The sequence below is a fragment of the Uloborus diversus genome, chromosome 7 (assembly GCF_026930045.1).
Source record: "Uloborus diversus isolate 005 chromosome 7, Udiv.v.3.1, whole genome shotgun sequence".
In the NCBI taxonomy this organism is placed as follows: domain Eukaryota; kingdom Metazoa; phylum Arthropoda; class Arachnida; order Araneae; family Uloboridae; genus Uloborus; species Uloborus diversus.
In genome coordinates this window covers 112,263,156-112,287,817 of record NC_072737.1, presented here as the reverse complement: position 1 = coordinate 112,287,817, position 24,662 = coordinate 112,263,156, and the positions used below count along the sequence as shown (strand labels likewise).

Genomic DNA, 24,662 nt, shown 5'->3' with positions numbered 1-24,662 from the left:
CACTGCCAAACTTTCCCCCACGACATTTTCTATAGCAATTAATTTTTCATACTTCCTGTGGTATTTTTTAGTTGCTAGCCATACTTTCCCTTGTTTGACAATAAAGCTAGAGTGAAATTGTAGTTCATGTAGAAAATTATAGCAACTAATAACAGTGTAATCTCACTTATATGAATTTTTGACTCAACACAAGAAAAGAAAAATAGCTCTTTGCCAGACTCAAATAGTAAAGAAACTAGGCATCAAAATAATTTTAGATGCTTGCATATGCTCTATGTAATGTTTCCATCAACTTTAATCAATCTTTCCGATAAAACGCTTTTGAGGAAACGAAACGCTTTCAAATTCTTTCATCTGCGGACATTGTATTCATAAGTAGAACTTTTTCAGCATGGCTTCAGGGCTATCATTCTCAATGGAAACGCTAAAACCAGCGCTTTGCAATGACAGACTAAGTTATTTAAATGTAAAATGTCAGGAAGTGTGCAAATATTTTCATGCTAAGAGTATCGAATGCGCAAGAGCCAAATGAATAAAAAAGGAGCAAATTTGCTTGAAACCGCTTGAACATGAAACTTTATCAGAAACAGGCATGATAAAATTCCGCCATTACAATATTTTTTTCACGAACCCCCTGAAAACCTCTTGCGAACCCCCGGTTGGGAACCAATGGTATATAGCATTGTATTTCCAGGAAAAATTCAGTCCTTATTCTCCTTAGAACATTTATTGCATAACTCCTAAGAACATTTCAAACAAATCTCAACTTCAACAAGAAAATTTTGCATCTCTTCCGCATAACGCGGGTAAAATAAAATGAATCTATCTTTGCGGTCTTAAGGTTAAGAATCATGTTTACCAGTGCCGGAAATTGTAACACTGAAGAGGAGATGAGGTCTCACAGACCGCTCCTAAAGAATGCAATGAAATTTAAACCAGATGCGCTTGCCAAATGATACTGATTAGCAAGGGAGTGTTGAAGGTCACAAAACAGAAAGCTATTGGGGGGAAAACCATTCAGTCCGACTAAAAATGAAAAAGGGGGTGGTGGGATGAACTTTTGAGTAGTCTGTAAGACTGCACATCCCCTGTTACGGGTTAATCTACCAATCGCTCGTAAAGGTTTTCCCATCAACATTCTTCTTTTTTCTTGCAGAAAGAGTGAAAAACTTGATTGTGCTCCAGTTGTTCAGAAGATTAAAAACCGCATTTTGAATCCAGAAACACGGCTTCGCAGTGTTTTCACAAGAATCAGTAACACTGTATGTACTTTCTAAATTTATAACTTCCTCATTGATTTTTCATGGTTAAAAATTCCACTTTTTTTTAAATGTAGAGATTGACAGCAAAAGACTATAAAGTTCAGGCATAGCCAATACTTACCTACATTTAATAGCTGTTTTAAACTTAGATGTACATTGATATTGGCATTTTAAATATGTTTTGTAACCTATAATCTTATGACATAGGTGATAAAACTGTCTCTGCCTTGTTAAAAGGTAAATCCTCTTAACTAAGTATACCTTAAAATTTAGGCTGAAACAGCACAAAAATTTTGCAAAGAACGAGAAGTAACTAAGCTTTCTATAGCCAAACATTGTTGGGATGCTGGTAATGAATCTAAATTATCCAAGAACCAAAATTATTTGCAGATCTTTCACTATCAGAGAGTTGTATATATTTAAAACTCGTTTATGATTATGGGATTTTTAAATATTTGTAATAAGTTTTTTTTTTTTGTACTTCACATTCTTTTTGTTCTGCTAAATGGTTTTAAATTTGCATCTTCAGACACCTATGTGCCCGATTGTGGTTCAGATTATGCTAAAGCCTGCTTGGTTTTGGAGCCATGTCCTAGATATTTAATCTCTACACTCACTCTCACAATAGTATTTTCTTTGATTGTTTGCTAAGTTTGGATAAAGGGAAATTATTCTTAAAACTTGTGTGCTGAGATTAATGTCTTTAATTATCTTATTGTTAATTTTACAGTTGGATGATGTTTTTCTCATTTCAGCTATAAATATAATATTTTGTTCAAACAATGTTATTTTATCTACATTTTGATATTTTACTCCACATTTTTGTATTAAAATGTTTCCCTTTATTTTGCAAGTGTAGTAAAAGAATATATGTATAAAAAAAAAAAAAACTGGCCACCCAGTTGTAATTTTATCCAAGAAAGTCATCTTGATTTTTTTCCCCTCAAAAGTTAAGTTAAGAAAAAGTGGTGCAATGAAAGTTAAAAAAGAAAGATTATATCTTACATTTTAAAGTTTTAAACCATATTGTAGAAATAGTACCAACCCTAATTTCATCACAAATTAAATCTCTATTTTTTGAAACTGCAAGAAAAACTTTGATTTGCAAAGTTTAAGTTTTAAAAAAGGAGAGTTCAAATATCAGTGCCCAGAATAGAATTAAACTTTTATGAAAATACACCAAACTAGATTGTCTACTAGTAGTGGAAATTCTTAAAATTATGGAAATGTGCTGGATTTTTTTACATACTGGAACTATACTGGAAATACCGAAAAGTTATTTAAAATTTAAATGGAATGTCATGGCTGATGCATCCCCCCTCCCCCCCCCCCCATGTACACAAAATCATATTTTTTATTTGTTTTTTCCTTAATTTAAGAGCTATTACATTGCAGATTGGTCTCAAAAACCTGCATGTCGGTATTGATGCTTTGACCAAAAAATTCAGAAACTGCTATTTGTTTACTTGGAAAACTGCCTCTAAACCTGCTATGGGAATATTGTTTAAATAAATGTCAAAGCTAATATGTTCCATTAAAGGCAATAAAATTAAAATTGAAACCTAAGTTTCACATTCAGATAAATGTTTTCAAGTGATAAATATTTTTATTTTATTCTTGAACAATAATATCCAAATGCACAGTGGGTTTTGGAGGCACATCAACATGACCTTGAGGTTGAGGTGCTGTGAGTTGAAACCAAAACTCACAGAAAACCAAAAGAAAAAGTTGAAACCAGAGAGAAAAAACAAGTGTTTGGCAGGGAAAGAAAAGCTTTTACATTCATGACTTGAATCAAGGAAATACTCGAAATCCTGTGTTATTTGCAAAGTTTCAAAAGCCCATAATCCATGAGATCACCAGATCAGCATGCAGCTGCAGGAAAATGAAAATCTGTCTTACTTGAATGGCTCTAAGTTCAGACAGCATAGCATGAATTTCTTTTTAACAAAAATGTAAAATATATTTAAAAATTTATTCTATAGTTTATACATTTTTTACACATATTATTATCAATAAAATTACTTTACTTTCATTTTACAAAATTCATCTCGGGTGATATTTGTATTTAAAAAAAAAGAAAAGTAGTTTTCTATTAAGTTACTTGTCCACTTAATAATAATCTCCTGTATTTTTGTGCTCAAGTTATGTAACTGTAAAATTAACAGCATGAGCAAAAATATTTTTTTTTTTTTTTTTGTCTTTTTACTTCATCAAAAACATGATTTTTTTAAAAAACTTTTTTAGCTCTTATTTTCCAAGTACAGACTCTTACTTTCATTAATAAAGATTTAGCTGGTCTTATAGATTTTTAAGTTCAGAACAAACACTGTAGTAAGGACGTTTGATCTGAAAAAGTTGCAGAGGCAAGAAAAGAAATTAAAGTCAGCTAACATACTTCAAAGAAAGCCTAAAAAAGCTATGACTTTTATGAAATCTTTTGGGAGAACCGATGCTGTGATGAAAACAATATGTTTTATTTTTTGATTCCATATGGGTGGTTATAATAGCCTATAAAATTTTAATAAATTTACATATTTTAGACTCTGTCCTTATAAATAATTACATAATATTCTATATTTCTTTAGTTGTATATGTGTTTATCAAAATATTTTTGAAAAAATTTATAATGATAGGATTCAGAGTGGCAAATTACTCGACCAGAACTAAAAAAAAGCTGTAGAAATCGGTCTGAACTTTAAACTATCTGATGAGGAGTATAAAGAATTGACTAATCTATTGGACCCAGGAAGTACAAACCTCATCAAATGCATGGACTTTCTAAGGCTGTTTGAAGGACCTTGTGAGAGTACATGTCAAGTAAGTTATTTGAAGGCAATTAACCAAATTTCAAAATATTTGTTCATTGTTGTTTATGAGCTTTTGCTACAAAATTACTTTAATTCTTGTAGTCCTGTTCTTTTAAATCCTACAGAAACAATGCCAAAGAGGATTTATGAACTATTCCTAACAAAGAAATTAGGCAAAGTTTCTTATAAAATTGTGACGTTTTGGTTCAGTAAACCTATGTTTTTTAAACAGCTGTTTCTAAACTTTTTTGATTTCTTTAAAATTGCCATGTTTTGCATAGTTTTTGTGTAATTTTTTATTATATGAAGTTCAGGAAGTAATTTTTACTCATTAAAAAATGATTTTGCAATGGTTATTACATATTTATTGGTGGACCTATCATGTTGAGATGCACAGGAATGTTTTTTTGTAGTTAATTCAGACCATGATTCTTTATTTTAAACATAGGGAGAAGCTATGGATTGTGTTGGCTCAAGTGGAGTTTTGGATGTTTCAGAAAAACCAATGGATTTGAAAAAATATTGTGATTTGACTGGCGAGAAACTTGTTTCCAAATTGAAGCATCATGTGAACAAAAATATCTCAAATATTGAAAAAGTAAGTAAATACCACAGTAGAATTAATAGGTTACGTAAAGCAAAGATAAGCAAGCAGGTAAATAACATTTAAAAAGTGTGGCTTCTTTAAAACTAAAGTCGAATCCCGGCTAATGCGAGTGGATGCATTCCAAGACTCCTTGGGTAAGTCGAAATTTCACGTTGTAGAAAAGGGTATGTATGCAATTTTTTTTGAAACATACTAAATTCTTTTAGACACTTATAAACAACCCTGAAACTGCTTTAAAGCATTCCTCAACTATACATTAAAGTTTCTTATAATTAAGAACTGTACTTAAAAAATAAAAAAGCAGCTTCATTCGACATAAAAAACTGTTAAGATCTACAAAATAAATGATCAATGGCAGGGAAAGACATAAAATAAAACTACATGGTACGTACATCACATATACTTATTGTCATGTTACTGTCGACGTACTTTTTAGTTGTTCAGGCATATCAAATATCTTAAGCTTTTTTTTTCCCCACTTTCTTTTTCTTCTCATCTTTAAACTTTAAATAAAACAGTGCTCTAAGGTGCCATTTTATTTCATCAACTTTAATATTTAGAAAGAAAAAAGAAAGAAAGAAGCAGAGTGGTTATTGACGCACTAACAAAGCGATGCGTGTACTAGTATGGTGAAGGGAACTTCCGCTATCAGTGACGCTATAGGGAGAAAATATTTTCACGAAATCAATATTTAGGACCCAATAACGAAACTGATACTTCTTTCCAAAAAAATTCGTATTGAGGACGAGGAATTTGCATTAGCCCTAAAATTCGTTACACGGGAAAAACTTGCGTTATAGCCATTTCACGTAAGTCGAATCGCGTTGTAGCGGGAGTCGACTGTAACTTGTTTCCAATGTCTCCCCCCCCCCCCCGCTGAACATGGAGAATGGGGCTGTAAACAAGAATCTATTAGCTACAAGAATAGGAGTTTTAAATTGGAGACTTAATTATGAAGTGACACACTGCAAACTGAAACACCATCTGTACACTGAAAACACCATCTACAGAATGACTAGATTGTTTCCGAAATTTGGCTCCTGTGCCAATTCAGAGTTATCAAAGTATCCTTTTCATGAACTATGTCTCGTGCCAGCACATACACAGGCATCGCAGCGTTCCTATATTCCTATATTTCTGAAAAAGTTCCTATATTTCCTATAATTCCTATATTTTCCTATATTTTTAGTTTCCGATTCCTTTTTTTTTAAACTTTTTCCCTCGACTTTTGGCTACCGCCTTTTCCGCGATCCACGTGCAGCCGCCATTTTATCTTTCCTACTGTGCAGGGATCCCAAATGGTTCGCTTTTCCCGCCAAAGTCCGTGTTTTATGGTAAAGTCCGCTTTAGACTTTTAACATTATGGTCTGATTAGTTCGCTTTTATATTGTTTTTACTTAAATATCAGATTTTTAAAATTTTTCATTTCGTTAAAAGTTACTGTTCTCCCAAGCACGCCGCCGCAGCGCGTGTTAAACAAAGTTCGTACGCCCATGAAAAACCTTGAAAAGTTCTTGGGGGGGGGGGGGGAGAGGTCACACACACACATTTTCTAGTGTTTGAAAACCTTGAAAAAGTATAAAAAGTTTCTTTATTGCTTGAATTTATTTATTGTTTGGATTGTGCTTGTAATTCTTTTAAAAATATTTCATTAGTGCAATTTTCTGAACATATATATTCGATATGATTTATCGCGAAAAATTGCTTTCGTGTTTGAGGTTTCAATCCTTTTGCATCTTGTTAATATTTTGATTCTTTTTACAATCCAAAGTGATTTTGACATGTGCTTACCTTAGCTTAGCTTATTTTTCGTTTAATTTCAATAATTAATGAAGGAATTATTTTGGAAACCATGGCAACATTGAACTTACTCGGCTCGGACGCGGAAAAATGCTTCTCGCTTTTGAAATTTCAATCCTTATGCATCTTGTAAATATGTTGATGTTTTCCACAATTAGAAGTTATTTTAGTATATGCTACTTTAGTTTAGCTTATTTTTCGTTTGATTTCAATAATTAACGAAGGAAATATTTTGGAAACCATAACAATAACATTGAGCTTATTCGGACTTCGCAGAAAATTGCATCTCGCGTTTGAAATTTCAATCCTTTTGCATCTTGTGAACATTTTGATGTTTTTGGCAATTTGAAGTTATTTTGACGTATGTTTCTATAGATTGGCTTATTTTTCGTTTAATTTCAATAGTTAACCAAGGAAATATTTTGGAAACCATAACAATAACATTAAGCTTATTCGGACCTCGCGGAAAATTGCATCTCGCGTTTGAAATTTCAATCCTTTTGCATCTTGTGAACATTTTGATGTTTTGACAATTGGAAGTTATTTTGACATATGCTACCTTAGTTTAGCTTATTTTTCGTTTAATTTCAATAATTAACGAAGGAAATATTTTGAAAACAATAGCAACATTGAGCTTATTCGGACTTCGCGGAAAATAATTTCAATCCTTTTGCATCTTGTAAACATTTAGATGTTTTTGACAATTGGAAGTTATTTTGACATATACTACTTTAGATTAGCTTATTTTTCATTTAATTTCAATAATTAACGTAGGAATTATTTTGGAAACCATGGTAACATTGAACTTACTCGGACTTCGCCGAAAATTGCTTTTAATGTTTGAAATTTCAATCTTTTTGAATCATGTAAATATTAAAATATTTTGCCCAATCGAATGTTATTTTCCCATATTCCAACTTAGATTAGCATGTTTTAGGTTTAATTTAGTAGAAAATAAATAATTTTATCTTATGGGAAGCATGCCAACATTGAACTTGGTTCGTGAAAATTTGCTTCTCTGTGCTTTCAATCGTTTTGCATCTTATAAATATTTTTATATTTATGGCAATTAGAAGTTATTTTGACATGCTACGTCAGATTAACTCCATTAAATTTTTACTTAAATAACTAAAAAATTAATATTTTTTCTGTTGTTTAATTCAAGCTTATTTAGTTTTCCAAACATAATTTTGATTATCATTAGCTTATTTTCGGTTATTACTATTTTTTTGTGTGGGAGGGGGAGGGGTATTAAATTTAAACAATTGAGCACATAACATTTTAAAGTAGCGTCTGTATATGAAACAAAGTTGAATTATGTAATTATATGAAGTTGAATTTGTACATCATTTCATTGTCATGATGCCTGCTGCTGTTGTTGTCGTGTGCCAAGTAGGCTGGCAATTTGAGGTGCACTGCTTCACTTTTCCAACTGTAGAGTAATTTGGTGTGAAGTCCGACTTCTACTGTACACACATGCCATAAGGACCCGTTTATAGGGGACAAGGACAGGAGAGAGAAAGTACGTCCATGCCCGAGCCGGGATTCGAACCCGGACCTTCCTATCGCAGTCAGACTTCTCTGACCCTAGACAAGGCAGGCGGCATGATGCCTGCTAAAGGGGGGAATTTGTTTTCCCCCCCATAAAAGTTCAAAGCACTCATGGCCCTGCAATCATGGATTATTTTTTTTTAATGTAAGCTTTGATTCTTGAAAATATACTTTGAATATGAAAATTGCAAAACTATGCCTCATGTGATCTGCTTCTCTTTGTGATTGAGAATTTCAGACATTTTTAGGGAAACTTTCAATACAGTAGATCTGTTTGGTGTGTGATGGATTCATATCGGTGGAGAAGGGATATAAATGCTATTAAAGAAGCATTACAATACAGAAAAACACAAAAATAATTTTAAACTATAGAAAGATGAAGCACAGCTTCATCTATCCTTCAGTGAGACTACCAGCATCCCTGGTTCAATTCAAAATGTATCATTACGCCCATTTAGTTCTATGGAGGCTGCCTTAAGTGCTGCGCTAAGTGCCTCCCCCCCCCTCCCATCCAAATGTTTGTGTAAATAATATTATTCAATGGATAAAAAGATCAGTTGTGCAGAAGGTGATAAAGGAATTGTATCATTAAAAATCAGTATTATGGTTAATTAACAAATTGTTTTCAGGGATTTAGCAGCATGCAGCTAATTTGCCTTTTGATGCTTCCTTGTGTTTAAATGAATGGTCCTCTCAAGATCCTCTTTTTAATCCTAACTGGTCCTCTTTAGTCCTCTTTTTGATTGAAATTGGTCCTCTTTTACCCTTTTCTAAAACTAAAATGTGTTGGGAGCCCTGCATTAGTTTCTAGAAAAGTGAAATTTTATCTGCACAATTGCATTCGATCCTCATTGATTTGGAGGCTTTGGTATGAACTTAAAGAAACGGTTTTGATTACTAAAATGCAGTTTCCTAACGACTTCTCATTTATTTATTTTGAAGTAATTTAAAAACCTATTTTAACTTAAATTTTCCAAAATGCATGTTTTTGTAAACAAGTGCAAGGTTCTATTTATTAATTTTTTTTATGAAAGTAGTAAAAACTAACCCCCCCCCCCTCACTTTTTGTACTTTAAAACTTTGGGACAGTGGTGGCCACCAAGTTTTTTAGGTCTGGATTATTTTGCTTTAATGACCAAATATTTCTAAATCAAATATATATTTTACTGGGTGTCCTTCAAAGTCATGGGAAATCGTGGATTTCAACTATGATCGAAATTGGTACTGAAAAGTCAGGATTTTCAGGGGGGAAAAATGGTCAAAAAGTGTCATATCAGAGATTTTTCTGAAAAAAAACACAGTATACATTTAAATTTTTAATTTGCATACATTTAAATTTTTACCTGAACACTTTTTTTCTAGAAAAGAAAAGGAAATTCACAATAATTTCTTTTTCACAAAAATAAAGAAAATTCACAAAAAATATTTTTCTTTTTCGCATAATGGGGACTTAAAAAATGAAACCTGGATTGACCCCTGATATTACTGTGACATGTGACTTTGATTTCAGCATAGCACATGTTTCAACAATTTATAAAACTTTAAGTTTGGCTTTTACTGCATTGTCAAGTGATAACATAAATTAGAACAGAACTTCACGAATTTCATTCTACTGCACAGCTTGCCCATCGCAGTATCGGATCATGCAAAATCTTTCATTAAAAATTAGATTAGTGACACAACTATTTTAAGAAAGATTTGTGTTCATCTACAAAAAGTTTCGTCTATTTTTTTTTATTTTTAAAGAAGTATGCCTTAATATGTTTAGTACAAATTACAGTTTTACGCTCTTTTACTGTTTGTAAAATTGATTTTGTGTGTATTTTTAGACTTAATTATGCGTATGTATTGCACTTATGTCAGGTAGTGTAATTACATGTTTTTAATCGAATAGTAGTATTGCATTTTGAAAAAAAAGTCATACTGGCGAGCTTTGTTATCGAAATTCCTGTATATCCTTTTTTTTTTCAAAATATTCCTATATTATTTTGAAAAATTCCTATATTGTTTGCAGAAAACTCCTATATTTTCCATCGAATTCCTATATTTTTTTCAGAAAATTCCTATATTTTCCTATATTTTTGTTGGCAAATGTCACTTCTATCCCTGACATACAGTAAATTCCCAAAAACCCCGAGTCTCAAAAATTCAAATTTCCGTTTAATTCGAGGTGCTTTTTTTACATTTTAAGTTATGTTTTGTAGTCGATGAAAAACGATTTTTTTAAATTAAAATTTGATATTAGAAATTTTAATTAAAAAAATCTCTTTTAACTATGTACAATAAATAATAAAATGGTATTGAGAGCTCAGCATTAGTATCACTTCCTAAGTATCATACAATTTTCATCGACTTTAAGATATAGAATAAGAGATGTCTTAGAGATAATAACTTGAATAATTTAACTTAAATGTATTTGAGATAATTACTGAAATATCCAATTGATATCCGAAAACGAGGTGTGCACTTTGATAGCGTATGAGTTGTATATTATATACGTTATTTAAACCTTCTATTATTAACTGTATGAAGCTGAGAACATATATGCCTGTACCCACACAGATACAGACGTCATGGCGAAACTTGTTGAACTGCAATCAGGGCCACTCAAAAATGCATCTTATGCCTGCCCACAAATATAGACAGAAATTGTTTTAAAAAAAAACAGTCATAGTTTGGGATAATTAAACGGGACATTTATGTCAAACTTTAAGTGATAATTTCTTCTGAAGGCAATAATCATTTTTCTTTGTACTATAAGGAAGTAACAAATGCTGGTCCTCATGTCATCTGAATAGTGTAAAATTTTAATCGGGTTGGAAGTAACAGGTGCTGGTCCTCATGTCATCCGAATAGTGTAAAATTTTAATTGGGTTATCTGAGGTAGTGTGAGCCCCAATTACCTCCAAATTTCGAGACTCTACTGTATTTGGATGCTAGATGATAAGGTTTGTTAAGATTTGTGTTGACTGGCATGTGAAGAACTTCCCTTTACCAAAAGTAGTCAAATTGAAATGTTATTTGTGTTTCCACAAAAAGCATGTATTAAATTAGAATTAACAAAGGACATTGTTTTAAACATGTTTGCTAACTTCTTGTGAAATTTGTATTACTCAAAATCAATGTTATGTGTAATAATGTCTGTGGTAGCCCAATAGATAAGGTGTTGCACTCTTAAGTAACTGGCTAGTGGCAGGTTTAATGTCTGGAGGTTGAAGATCTCCTGTGTATCATAACAGTGACTGATGCATGCTAAATTTGTTTTCATTACAAAGTCCTACAAGTTTCCATTCCAAATCAATGTCTCTGAGGGTACTAGATCAAGGGTCTGAATAAAAAAACAGAGCTATCATCTTAGCCCCATCTAACCGGTGAAACCACATATAGTTGTAGATACAAGGTGCCCTAGATTGTAGCGTGTTATGCACAATATAAAGACAAAACATGCTTTTCAGAAATTATTTCAAGCAGTGGCAATCCAATGGATCACAAAATGAATAAAACACAAAATTTTCCGTAAAAATTATTTTTAACTAGCTGTACCCGACGCGCGTTGCTACGGCAACAAAAAAATACATCATTATACTGATTTTCATGACAATCGGTTGAACGGGGCGGAAGTTGCTACTCTGCAGTGCCACCTGGTGGCGAGTGGCTTCAATGAGCATATTCTGCACCTTCTCCGTGGAAAAATACATATATATATATATATATCAATTTTCATAATAATCGGTCCAGGTATCAAGTGAAGCCATGACTATACTCAAATTTTTTACTCACGCAGTTTGCAAGATCAATCAATCGCTAAAAATATCAAATAGAAAAAGTTTTAAATCCCCCCGATGCATGAAAAGCCATAAAACAATAAAGAAAGAATTTATTTGTTCAAACTCAAGAAAAATGTCAACAGCTTACTTCTTATCAATGAGGTCTTTCACGCGAATTAATTTCTGCAGCCGATAATTTTATTCGTATTTATCCAATAGATTGTGACTTAAATTGGAATAAAAAAGGAACTATCGATCAGATTTTTTTCGAACTGGTCTATAAACATTCCCAGTACCAAAAATAACAAACGGTGAAAGTTTCAGCCAAATCTGCCGGGTAGTTTTTGAGTTCATGAATGACATACAGACAAACATTCATTTTTATATATATAGATAGAAGTATTTTGATTGTAAATTTAACTTTCTAGAAATGAATTGCTCATTTCATATCTAATTCTATATTTAAATTTGGTTTTGCAAGTAATTCAATTTTAGTGTAACATCTTAAAAATTAAAAAAAAAAAATATGGAGACATTGAAAGTCTTTGTCGATAAATCTTTGTTTAAATTATAATTTATCATGGTTTGTTTTCAATAAATAATTAAATTAGTAGTTATAAAGAGTATATGTGAAATTTGGAATTAAAATGTGGGATGATTTTTGCAGGCTATTCTTGTTTGTGATCCTGATCAAAGTGGTTTCATAGCACCTGAATGTCTTCAAAACATTTTGTCTGGTTATTGCTTTCCTTTGTCAAATAAACAATGTCAAGAAATAGTTTCAGACTTGAGACTTTACGGGAAAGACATTAATTACAATGATTTTTTCCAAAAGTACAAGAAAAAGCCCGAAGATGTAAGTTGATAACATTAAGTATCAGGTAGCCTTTTTTTACTTTCTTCTATATCTAATATATAGAAGAAAGTATTGGATTCGTGCAAATTTTCGAATTTCGAATTTTGACGGATTCGAACGTTTTGAGGTGTGCTAAGTCCATTTCGACCATTTTTGGAAAATGTCTGTCTGTCTGTGTGTGTGTGTGTGTATGTATGTATGTGTGTGTGTGTGTGTGTATGTATGTGTGTCACGTCTGTGTGTGACCAGTTTTTTGTGGCCGCTCTACAACAAAAACTACCGCATGAAATCGAACGAAATTTAATACACATATGTCCCCCTATGTGAACTTGTGCCCATTAGTTTTTGGCGCGAATTCCTCCAAGGGGGGTGGAGCAATGGGACGTTTTTCGAGTTACGCGTCGCTTGCTATTCCTCAGGAAGTTACTGGCGGAATCAAACAAAATTTGGTCCATATGTTGGTATTAACAGGAACAGGTGCTGATTCAATTTTGGTGTCAATAACTCAAACGGGGGTTGAGCTATAGAACGTTTTTTGTCGTCAATTGTGACTGCTGTATCTCAAGAAATAATGAACGGAATGAAAGAAAAATTTATCGGCAAGTAGCCCTTAGTGGGTATAAGAACTGATTTTATTTTTGTGTCAACAGCTAAAAAGGGGGGGGTAGCGCAATCACCCGTTCTTTTTTTCCATTTTGAGTGCCCTATCTCAAGAAGTAATGCTACGTTCTGGTTGAAATTTGGAATATATGTGAATCCATATGTAAACAGGCTTTGGTTCTATTTTGACGCCGATCGCTCCAAGAGGTGTTGATTTTTTTTTTTTTTTTTTTGCGAATAAAAATATTTTTATTAATGCAACAATAAGAAAGATAAATCGTAATAGATTGTCGTCTGCGTATTTCTAGTGATTTTAATTGTATGGAAATGATTGGAAATATTATCTCAATGATTTAAAATTTTTAACTGTTGCCATCTTATGTTTGTTAACAAATAAAATATTTGTAATTCATTCAAGCAAGGCTTTTAAAATAACTTTCAATTTTCGCTCTTTGCTTTGCTTTTGCAATAATTCAGACATTGGGATAGTCGTCAAGTTTTTGCATGTGTCATTTTGTTTTTGTTGGGAATATTGCTTTCTCGTCAAGCATGGGGAGGGATCAGAAAAAAAAAGAAAAGAAAAATATAGAAGAAAGTTTCGTGATGGCCACAACATACTAGTTTCTTTTTACTTTCTTCTATATCTAATACATAGAAGAAAGTATTGGATTCGTGCAAATTTTCGAATTTCGAATTTTGACGGATTCGAACGTTTTGAGGTGTGCTGAGTCCATTTCGACTATTTTTGGAAAATGTCTGTCTGTCTGTGTGTGTATGTATGTGTGTGTGTATGTGTGTGTGTCACGTCTGTGTGTGACCAGTTTTTTGTGGCCGCTCTACAGCAAAAACTACCGCATGAAATCGAACGAAATTTGGTACACATATGTGCCCCTATGTGAACTTGTGCCCATTGGTTTTTGGCGCGAATTCCTGCAAGGGGGGTGGAGCAATGGGACGTTTTTTGAGTTACGCGTGCTTGCTATTCCTCAGGAAGTAACTGGCGGAATCAGACAAAATTTGGTCCATATGTTGCCATTAACAGGAACAGGTGCTGATTCAATTTTGGTGTCAATAACTCAAACGGGGGTTGAGCTATAGAATGTTTTTTGTCGTCAATTGTGACTGCTGTATCTCAAGAAATAATGAACAGAATGAAAGAAAAATTTATCGGCAAGTAGTCCTTAGTGGGTATAAGAGCTGATTTTATTTTGGTGTCAACAGCTAAAAAGGGGGGTAGCGCAATCGCTCGTTCTTTTTTTCCATTGTGAGTGCCCTATCTCAAGAAGTAATGCTAAGTTATGGTTGAAATTTGGAATATATGTGAATCCATATGTAAACAGGCTTTGGTTCAATTTTGATGCCAATCGCTCCAAGAGGTGTTGATTTTTTTTTTTTTTTTTAAATAAAAATAGCTTTATTAATGCAACAATAAGAAAGATAAATCGTAATAGATTGTCGTCTGCGTATTTCTCGTGATTTTAATTGAATGGAAATGATCGGAAATATTATCTCAATGATTTAAAATTTTTAACTGTTGCCATCTTATGTTTGTTAACAAATAAAATATTTGTAATTAAGCAAGGCTTTTAAAATAACTTTCAATTTTCGCTCTTTGCTTTGCTTTTGCAATAATTCAGACATTGGGATGGTAGTCAAGTTTTTGCATGTGTAATTTTGTTTTTGTTGGGAATATTGCTTCCTCGTCAAGCATGGGGAGGGATCAGAAAAAAAAAAAGAAAAATATAGAAGAAAGTTTCGTGATGGCCACAACATACTAGTTTTTTTTTTATTCTTACTCTTTTATCTGTAAGACTCCATGAACTCTCTCAAAATGAGCAATTATATTTTATTTATACTTTTAATTTCTTAGTTCTTCAAAGTATCCAACTTTCTATATTTGTATCAATCTGCCTTTCTTTTTGAATATAAATAGATAAGTAGATAATTATGTATATTGGGTTGGAGGTGGAGGCAAGAAAATGATTGCAGAATTATTTCTAGTGGATAATAGAATGATTGACAGATAGTACGGTGCAAATAGACCAAAAAAAGGCCTAACCTCAACATCCAAAGTAAAAGTTTCCCTTCATCTCCAAATTGTTCTATACAGTCCACATATTGTTTGGTAAAAAGTTACACCGTTTTCAGCGTCGGGTTTTGGGGGGAGGGGGGGGAGATGTTGGTAAATTAGCAGTTTTTATCAGTTTTTCCGAAATATTTAGAAAACTATGGCGTTTAGCACGAAAAGTGCAATATACAAAATAATCTACACTGAAATTCGAACAAAATGGTCCTAAACATTATTTTGTTAAGTGAATGGTTGCAGAGTTACGGCAGGTGAAAAATAGAAAAATTTCATTTTTTTTTTAGATTTTTCGGAAAAAATATTCATTATCACTTAGAAAACTAATTTTTTGTATGAGGAGTGTTTTGTAAAAGCAAATTGCGATCTATAGGGCTGGTGGTATGTTTGTGATAAACCCTTGAAGGAACGACAACCTCACCACCTACTCAAGGGGCTCTACTTTTAAGGGAAAAGAAGCATTCATGTACCGTGGCTATACAAATCTGCAGCATGGAGAAACACAAACTTTCTCTAGACAATGCCGCAATAAAAATGAATATATTTTAAACATAGATGATTTTTTAAATTATAAAAATTCATAACAATTATGATTTATTGCTATATTATTTTTAATTATGACATTTTTATAAGTGCAGCTTTTGAAGTTCTTTCTGTAGAAAATAGGAATATTTGCCTGTATATTACAACCATATTTTATTGTTGTATATTTTTGACGTTCGTAAACTGAGTTCAATACTAATGTTTAGTAAAAATGTAGAACGTTGAATGCGACAGATTGTGATGTAAATTATTCACCAGTATTCAGTCCTCTTCAAGCATACCACCGTCCTCTTCTAGATCTTCGTCTATGATATTAGTGTCCCTGTTATTATATCTTAGACCTGAGCAATTGCTGCACATGCTTGAGCAGTTTAGACCACTACTTCTGCACTCGCAGCTACGGAAGCATTCGGCTTTGCAAACGCGCACTATGAGGGAAAGTAATTCCCAGGGAGCTGGAGAACGCATTGTTATAATTGCTCTCAGGTATTCACTAATCTTCTTCCACCCCCACTGGAGGTAAATTCTTTTTCTCATCCAGCCTGAAGTGAGGGTAAGCCAACTTGAACAATGAATGTATGGGCTGCTTTGCAATAAATAGCCTGCAAGTAACACTGCTAGTGAAAGCTATATAGATCTTCAGTATTATTTGCTCTAAACATCGCAAGAAAGAAATACTTCCGTGCGCCAGCCACCGCACTGGGGTCAACTTTGGAATCATTAAAGACTTAGAAGCTTCGTACGAAGAGCGTTGTTGACTTACACTTTCCTATACGGTGAAATGTTTCCCTTCTTGTAGAAAGATGGTACATTGTCACATCCTGTGAAGGCGTATATTGCAAAGAGTACACCCTTCATATCTCCAATGCTTCGCTGAATGTCGAAACAGTGCATACCTTCTCCTGCTGATTGCCTTTCTTTGGTACCACTATTTTCAATTTGTTTTCTGATGGTGTGTGAACATTCAACAAGAATAGTAAGTCCATGTCATCACCGATCACACAAGTTTCAACTCCATTCTTAGCTTTATCAATCGCTGTTAAAACTATTAATAAGACAGCATCACCTGATGCTTGATGAACTGTGCAACCACCTCTTTGCAAGTACATTGTCAGGAGAGAAATAAGCCCCATTTTGTTCTTAGTGTTAGCTAGAAATTCACTTTGGTTGATAGTTGCATCGATTGAGTCTTCAACTTTGACTTCAATGTTAGTGGTAGAATGTGATCTATGTAATTGTTCTTCATCTTTTATGGTTCCTTGCTCTTATTCATCAAAAACAAGTTGCTGGCCTATAATGAACAATTACGTAATTTATGTATTGCTCGCAAATCTGTCTGAAAGTAGCTGGGAAACCTCAGAAAACACAATGAAGAAGGTGATCATCATCAATGATGTAGGACACTTTTTCTAAATCTGGGGTGACCGATGATTCATTTGAATCTGGAACCAAAACAGACACCATTGAAGATTTGCTCCCCATCCTTATCAAGCCAGATTCGTCGAACAAGGATGGAGGATATGCACATAATTCAAATTAAAATACAGTTGAGCCCGCTTATTAGAACATCGGTTAAAAGAATATCCCGCTTAATATAATACATTTTCAATGTACCAAACCAATATAATGTGTTATTTTTATCCAGGTTTTCGGAATATCCCGCTTATTAAAATATTTTCTCGTGGCAAAATGGCTATTCACTTAAGCGGGTTCGACAGTATTTCTTACAATCTCTCATATTTTCATGCAGTGCACACAATCCGATGTAAGAGAGTATTAGGCAGGGGCGCACGTGGACTCAATTAAAATTTTCTGAAGGCAATGTGAAATTTTCTGAAACTATGAGGAAGCTCGACCCTTCCCCCTCCCCAGTAAACTCTTCAAAGTTGCATACAAAAATCATTTAAATCATTAATAAAAATTATTTTAAAAGTTTTTTAAATTTTTTAAAATAATTTTTCCGTTTTAAAATGTGTTGTTAACCCAAAATTTTCGGAATTTTCTAAAATTTCGGATCAAAAACACCCCTGGTATTAGGGTTCACACATACAGTGGTGTTGTTAATTGTCATAGACTTGGTAATAGAGGCTAGAGACTGAACAGCTAACTTTCGTTTCAAGTGTATCTCTGAATGTTTTGTTCTCAGTCTTTTTTAAAGCTAATAGTCTAACTTCAAGTGCTTTATCACAGTTCACGCAAATTGCAGTAAACCGGTTCCCGTTCCCAGTATTTCTACGTTTCTAGAAAGAGGTAGAAATTCTTACTTTCACGTTTTACAACTTTTGCTCTTCATCTATGGTAACAATTTTAGGAAACTCGATGAGGGTAGGCCAAGCCTAGTGGGATCCCATGTAATGCCTCATAGCTTCTTTTAGACTAGAATACGACTATACAATATTACTTTTTAATAAAATTGTTTAGTTATTTCTGTTTACGTAGTAGTTAGAATTTCATTTTCCAAAAAAATCTGAAAATTTTCTACTTTTACACCCGCCGTAACTATGGAACCGTTCACTTAGCAAAATAATGCTTAGGACCATTTTGTTCGTAATTTAGTGTAGATTATTTTGTATATTGCACTTTTTGCGCTAAACCCCATAGTTTTTTAAATATTTCCAAAAAACTGATAAAAACTACTAATTTACCAACCTCTTCCCCCCCTCCCCCCAAAACCCGACGCTGAAAACGGTGTAACTTTTTACCAAACAATATTTGGACAGTATACAACAATTTGGAGTTGACGGAAAACTTTTACTTTGGATGTTGAGGTTTATGTCTAATTGCACTGTACTAAGAGTTGATTGTAGGAAAGGTTTTGGCTGTAGAAAGTTATTCAAATAACCCATATTTGAATAAATTCAAAGCTACCATCTTTCTGCTTGGTTCTCTTATAGTCTACGTTTTCCTACCCAAATAAAAAAAATATTCAAAAAAGAAAGAAAACAGAATGAGTAAATTAATATTTAAAAAAAATAATTTAAAAAATATAGCAAGGAACCATCTAATTCTGGTCATTCATTGTTATCTTTAAAAATAGGTGAAAAGTGATATTTGTTATTTTTTTTTCATACATTTATTGAATTAGTATTATTTAGTCATTGAAATTTGTTACATTATTGCTAAAGCTTTTTTTTTTTTTTTTTAGTATTTTATCTCTACATATCCTGTCTTTAACAAACAAAAAAATTAGCAAGTATTTTGAGGCATTTTTATCAACGTATAGGATCTATCTTAACGAAAAAAAGATGACTCTTCCTAATGCATGTCAATACTTTTATATGTGTACATATGTACATTTGGATCTCTATTTAGCATAATCTATTTTAAAACTAACTCCTTTTATAAATTTTTAAATGCTGCAAGCATTTCTTCTTGAGTAGGTATTTTTAATGGGTTACTTCTTCATTATCATCTTTGCCACTCACAATAGTGACCTTATTACACATGAAAAAATGCTTATTTTGCATTAAATAATCAATAAACCCGATGTTTTTTTTCTATATTTTATTCCTCCTTCATCAGCACCGTATTCACATGCTTCCATTTGTCTTCCAAATCTGTACATTATTCTTTATAATTTCAACACAGTAACTCTTAATATCTCAATTTGCTTTATATGCATGCATATTTGCAGGGGCGTAGCTAAGGGGGGGGTTTTGGGGACAAAACCCCCCCCCCCGAAAAGTTAGTCTCAAAAAAAAAGAGAAAAAGAAGAGAGAAGAGAAAGAAAAAAAAATGAAGAAAAGGAAAAAATTCCAAGCGATTACACACATACATATATATATATATATATATATATATATATATATATATATATATATATATATATATATATATATATATATATATATATATATATACACATACATATATATATATATATATATATATATACACATATATATATATATATATATATACACACATATATATATACACATATATATACACATATATATATATTTACACATATATATACACATATACATACATATATATACATATATATACATATATACACATATATATACACATATACATACATATATATACATATATATATATATATATATATATATATTTTATATATATATATATATATAGAGATATATATAAAAGAAGTAACCCCCCCCCCGAAAGTCGGGTCTAGCTACGCCACTGCATATTTGCATTTAATAACATCATGATATGTAATGTATATGTGTGCTCATTGTCGTTGCAAAAATTTTGCTTTCACACACAGTTTTTTTTTTTTTTTTGACAGGTCCACACTGTTATGTTTTTTTAATATATAGTAAAACTTGTTAGATTTTTTTTTTTTTTTTGGCATTTTATTGTTCATTTCTTCTTTCTTTTGATGCTTCAGCTATGAAATAAATGAAGTTGTGGAAGTAATATATAGGCTACATGTGTAAATGACATATCTTTTTAGAAAAGTTCTGAAGATTTTAAAAGTTAGCTTTGTAATGCGCATTTCGTACATATCAGAAGGGTTTCTGCCTGTTTCAGGACATGAAAAAATGGGTTGCAATGGTGGATAAATTAGTCACATTCAAATCCAGATGCCCTCCTGAACTGCCAGTGGATGAATCTGAAGAAATGTTATACGACTGTGTGAGAGCTAGAAAGACAGGCATGTTGAAGGATTTTAAATCTCTGGATTTGTGCAATGTTGGTGTTGTATGTAAAGATGATGTGAAAACAGTTTTCAAAAAGTATGCATTTCGATTCAACGATAAGCAGGTAAGATGCTTAAAAGTTATAGAAATTATTATATTAAAAGATAGAAACACATCACTTATCAACTAGAAACACAAGATTGTATTTCTTAAAAGTTGTCACTCTACCTCTATAAAAGTTGATGGAGAAAAGACGTGAAAGAGGAATGTTCCTTTGCCATTAAATGATGTATCTGATGAAACACATTATTAAGCAACACTATTACTACAACAAATGTATATTTATGTGTCATCAAAATTTTGAATGAAAAAAATTCACTTTAATGTAAGCATAAAAATTGCAGTAATCATAATGAAATATTTGTTTGCAATTAGCAATAAAAGATGTCATTGGATCTATGTGATGTATCACACTATTTTTAGTGTTTTGAGTAAATAACATTCCTATTAAGTTTTCAGAATGCTTGCCTTTACTTATAGGGGGAGAGTGTTTATTTATGTTTAAGCAAAAGGTCATTTAAAAGTTAAATATCCTTGCCTCAGATGGGTTTAAATTCTGCAATATGTACTTATATTTGTGAACTTAAAAGTTTCATACATACACACACACACAAAAGCTAATTCTTTATTTAATCATCTTCCTTACTAATATTATAAATGCAAAAGTGACTTCGTTTGTTTGTAATTCTTTCACGCCTTAACTACTCAACCCATCGTGAAATTTTTTATAGACATTGCCAGGGTTGCAGAATAGAACATAGGGTAACTTGTATCCAGAAAAAAAAGTTTTTTTTTAAACGACATCATGTTGTTAACGGGGGTCATGACTCAGACTGTGCCACCGAAATTTTTAGAGGGGTGTTTCGATGGGTATTTTTCTTATTTTGGGATGGGGGGGGTTAAAAGATTTTTAGGGGCATGCACCCTTGTTGCTCTTGGGGGGGGGGGCACCCCTAGTTTAGGTTTGACACCTTGTTAAAGTTTTTGATTTTACAGTTTTTATGATCGACTAATTTTCCCAATTCAGTGCTTTTAGTTAGTCATTTGGTTGAAAGCTGTGGTATTGCCGGAAATATCTCATTTCCACAGAAATAATAACAGTCCAGTTAAAAAAATGAACTCCTATATGAAACGATTTTGATTTTTGGCACCCAATTTGTGGAAAATATCATGTTTTTTCGTGTACAATCTTGAAGTACTTGCAGAACAATTTTTGTCAAATCATTTTACGTTGCAGAACATCCTAAAGTATTCTTCTTTGGAGAGTACCTGTACCTGTGGACCAATTTTTATTTCATTCCACCTGTTACTTATTCAGATATAGCAGTCACACATAATAGAGAAAATATTTATTAGCTCCTTCCTCCTTGGAAGAATTGGTGCCAAAAACTAATGAGCACTAATTCACATGTGAGTACAATGTGTACCAAATTTTGTTCAATTTCATACATTAGTCTTTGCTCTAGATCAGCAAAAAAAAAAACAATCACCCACATTTTCCATACACTCACATTTTCCATAAATAATGGTCAAAACCAGTAGCGGATTTTAGCGGGAGCCCAGGGGGCCTATGCCCCCCCCCCCCAAAGGATGAATTAATTTCACTATTTTATTTATTACTTTCTAATTGACCTTTCTTTTGCATTTTTTACATAGTTAATTAAAAAGAACACAAAACACACACAGCATATTTGGAATAAAAGCATTTTTATTTGCTAAAGAAGTATTACTGGAGTCAGAAGCCCAGAGTTGCAGAATACATTTAACTCACTGGTTACCAATTCAAGGGACCGTATTATCACGATTCGTTCACTAATTCTTCTTTGATGGAATCAATAATTAACATCTTTTTTTTTTTTTTTAATGTGTAGGCGCACCTAAAATAGTTATTTTGATCCAGGAACCTATTTGAGAAATAATAGATTTCTTTTTCAGCTTACAAAAAACGCAAAATGAAAGAAATTATATGGTAGTTCCTAGGAAAAACCATGATTTTTAATGGAAACGGCATGTAGTATCAATATGTTATCTCAACTGTATTATGGCTTTAAGACCAAATCAGCAACTGTTTTGAAATTCACACAAAAATAGTTTCTGAATTCTTCAGTAAAACTTATATGTTATGAAATTATGATTTTCTCAACTCAAACTCAAGTGAGGTAAGGGTTTATTTAATAACCTTGCCCTCGTGTTATAATCATTATGACAATGTTCCTAAGTAAAGCCGCTTATTGTCTAGCATCTTGATGACATTATATTGGGTTTAGTATTTAAATGGCTTGAAACGTTAAAGATGTTTTCCGTCCACATTCAAAGTATATTAGTGCATAATATTCATGTACTTAAAAGTAGATTCATTGACCTAAAGGAATCCTAAAAAAATTAATAAATAAAATAATAATAATAAAAAACACACACATTTAAAAATAAAGTTATTAAAACTTTGTTGTGAAACATCAAAAGTGGCGGGAGGGGGGGGGGGGCTATTCAATTTCCAGTGCCCCCCCCCCCCAAAAAAAAAGATTTTTCTGTATCCGCCCCTGGTCAAAACAGACTTAGCAGACCTCAAAACGTGTAAGTCCGTTGAAATTTGAAAATTTTCACGATTCCAATATTTTTTTTCTATTGATAGTAATATAGAAGAAAGTCAAAATTATGAATACTGATAATTTTGGCATTGACCACATCCTTTTTCAAATTCTTAAGGTTTGTTCTTACAAACAATATTTTGGAATAAAAACTAAAAAGATATGTTTTTTATGATAAAATTTTACTTTCAGTTTAATGAGTTATGGAAAAAGTTTCCCCGCAACCAGTTTGATCAACTTATTTATGACCAGTTTTTTGAAGAATACTCAACTAAAGTACAGAAGCCCTTTGACTCACCAAAAACAGAAAACAATATCAAACCTGAGAATGAAAGTGGTGAAGAAGATCTTAAATCTGAAGCAAAAGTGAAAGTTAAATTGGGTAATGATAGCAACCAGAAGGAAGAAAACAGGAAAAGTGCAAAAGTAAGATGTTTTTTTTTAAATAAAAATCTTAAGTCTTGTAAGTGTACAAAATAAGTAAAAATGCTCTATGCTTGAAGGGCCATTGAACACTCAATAAATAAATTTAAAAATAAATAATAATATTAATAATGATAATTAATTAATGAATAAATAGAAAGGGGTATTGAATGAAATTGGTGCTCTTCATTTCTTTTCTTTCTTATTTTAATTACATTAATGTTTCTTTCTTTCTTTATTATTTTCCCCCATCCTTATGTGTACTGAAACTTCTGTAATTTGTTAAAAGTGCAACCATAATTTCAGATCTTTAACCAGAAATATGTTTAGTTGATGCAAAGATGAAGCTTAAGTATTTGTTAATACAGTTGGCTCTCTGTTTAACGACGCTCTATTTATCGACTTTCTCTATTTAAGCACGGCTTTTCACTGTCCCAGATGGCCCACTATAGTGTTAAAAGCATTCTATTTAAGGAAGATTTTTACTTAAGGACAAATTTTTGTGGTCCCTTGAAAGTCGTTAAACAGAGAGTCAACTGTATTTATTTATTCATTCATTTGATAAATTTTTTTAAATTTAAAACGGCGAGTACAAAAGACAATTTTGAAGTCAAACAGCAGTAAATAAAACTGATAGGCAACATGAAAAAGTCTATGACCTCATTCGGTACTTTCCCTCCAAGTTGCATTCGCACAAAGACTTGAAGTTTATAGGTAAAATTTAAAAACAAAAATATTTTTGGTTGTATTTTTTTTTTTTAATTTTTTTTTACGTTAATACTGACTTTCTTTTTGGCTTGATAACTTTTCTTGCTGAATTTTCCTTCTATTCAATTAATCTTTTTTCATGCATGTTGATCAATTAATGATTTGCCTTTTTGATACAATGACAGAAATACAAATTCATTTCTACCCCCTCCAGTATTTAAAAAAAGAAAAAAATACACACTTACTGTATAGACTGATAACCACCTCCTTTTGAAGTTTGTCAGAAGTAGCCTTCTGGGGTCTGTTAAATCTGCGGATGTTGAAAAATAATTGATGTAACGACAAGTTCAAAATGGCATTTTAAGCACTGTATTTGCTCCGAATT

At 32.2% G+C, this 24,662-nt stretch overlaps 1 protein-coding gene across 1 annotated transcript in view; it reads left to right on the top strand.

Annotated features, from left to right (window-relative positions):
• The window catches only part of LOC129226839 (EF-hand calcium-binding domain-containing protein 6-like), a 74,810-nt gene that overhangs the window by 32,463 nt on the left and 17,685 nt on the right, over positions 1-24,662 (top strand). Inside the window, exons 9-13 of the mRNA XM_054861469.1 lie at positions 3,938-4,086; positions 4,525-4,670; positions 12,465-12,653; positions 20,389-20,622; positions 23,339-23,572. Coding sequence (XP_054717444.1) covers positions 3,938-4,086; positions 4,525-4,670; positions 12,465-12,653; positions 20,389-20,622; positions 23,339-23,572 — 952 coding nt within the window. The remainder of the gene's footprint in view (positions 1-3,937; positions 4,087-4,524; positions 4,671-12,464; positions 12,654-20,388; positions 20,623-23,338; positions 23,573-24,662) is intronic.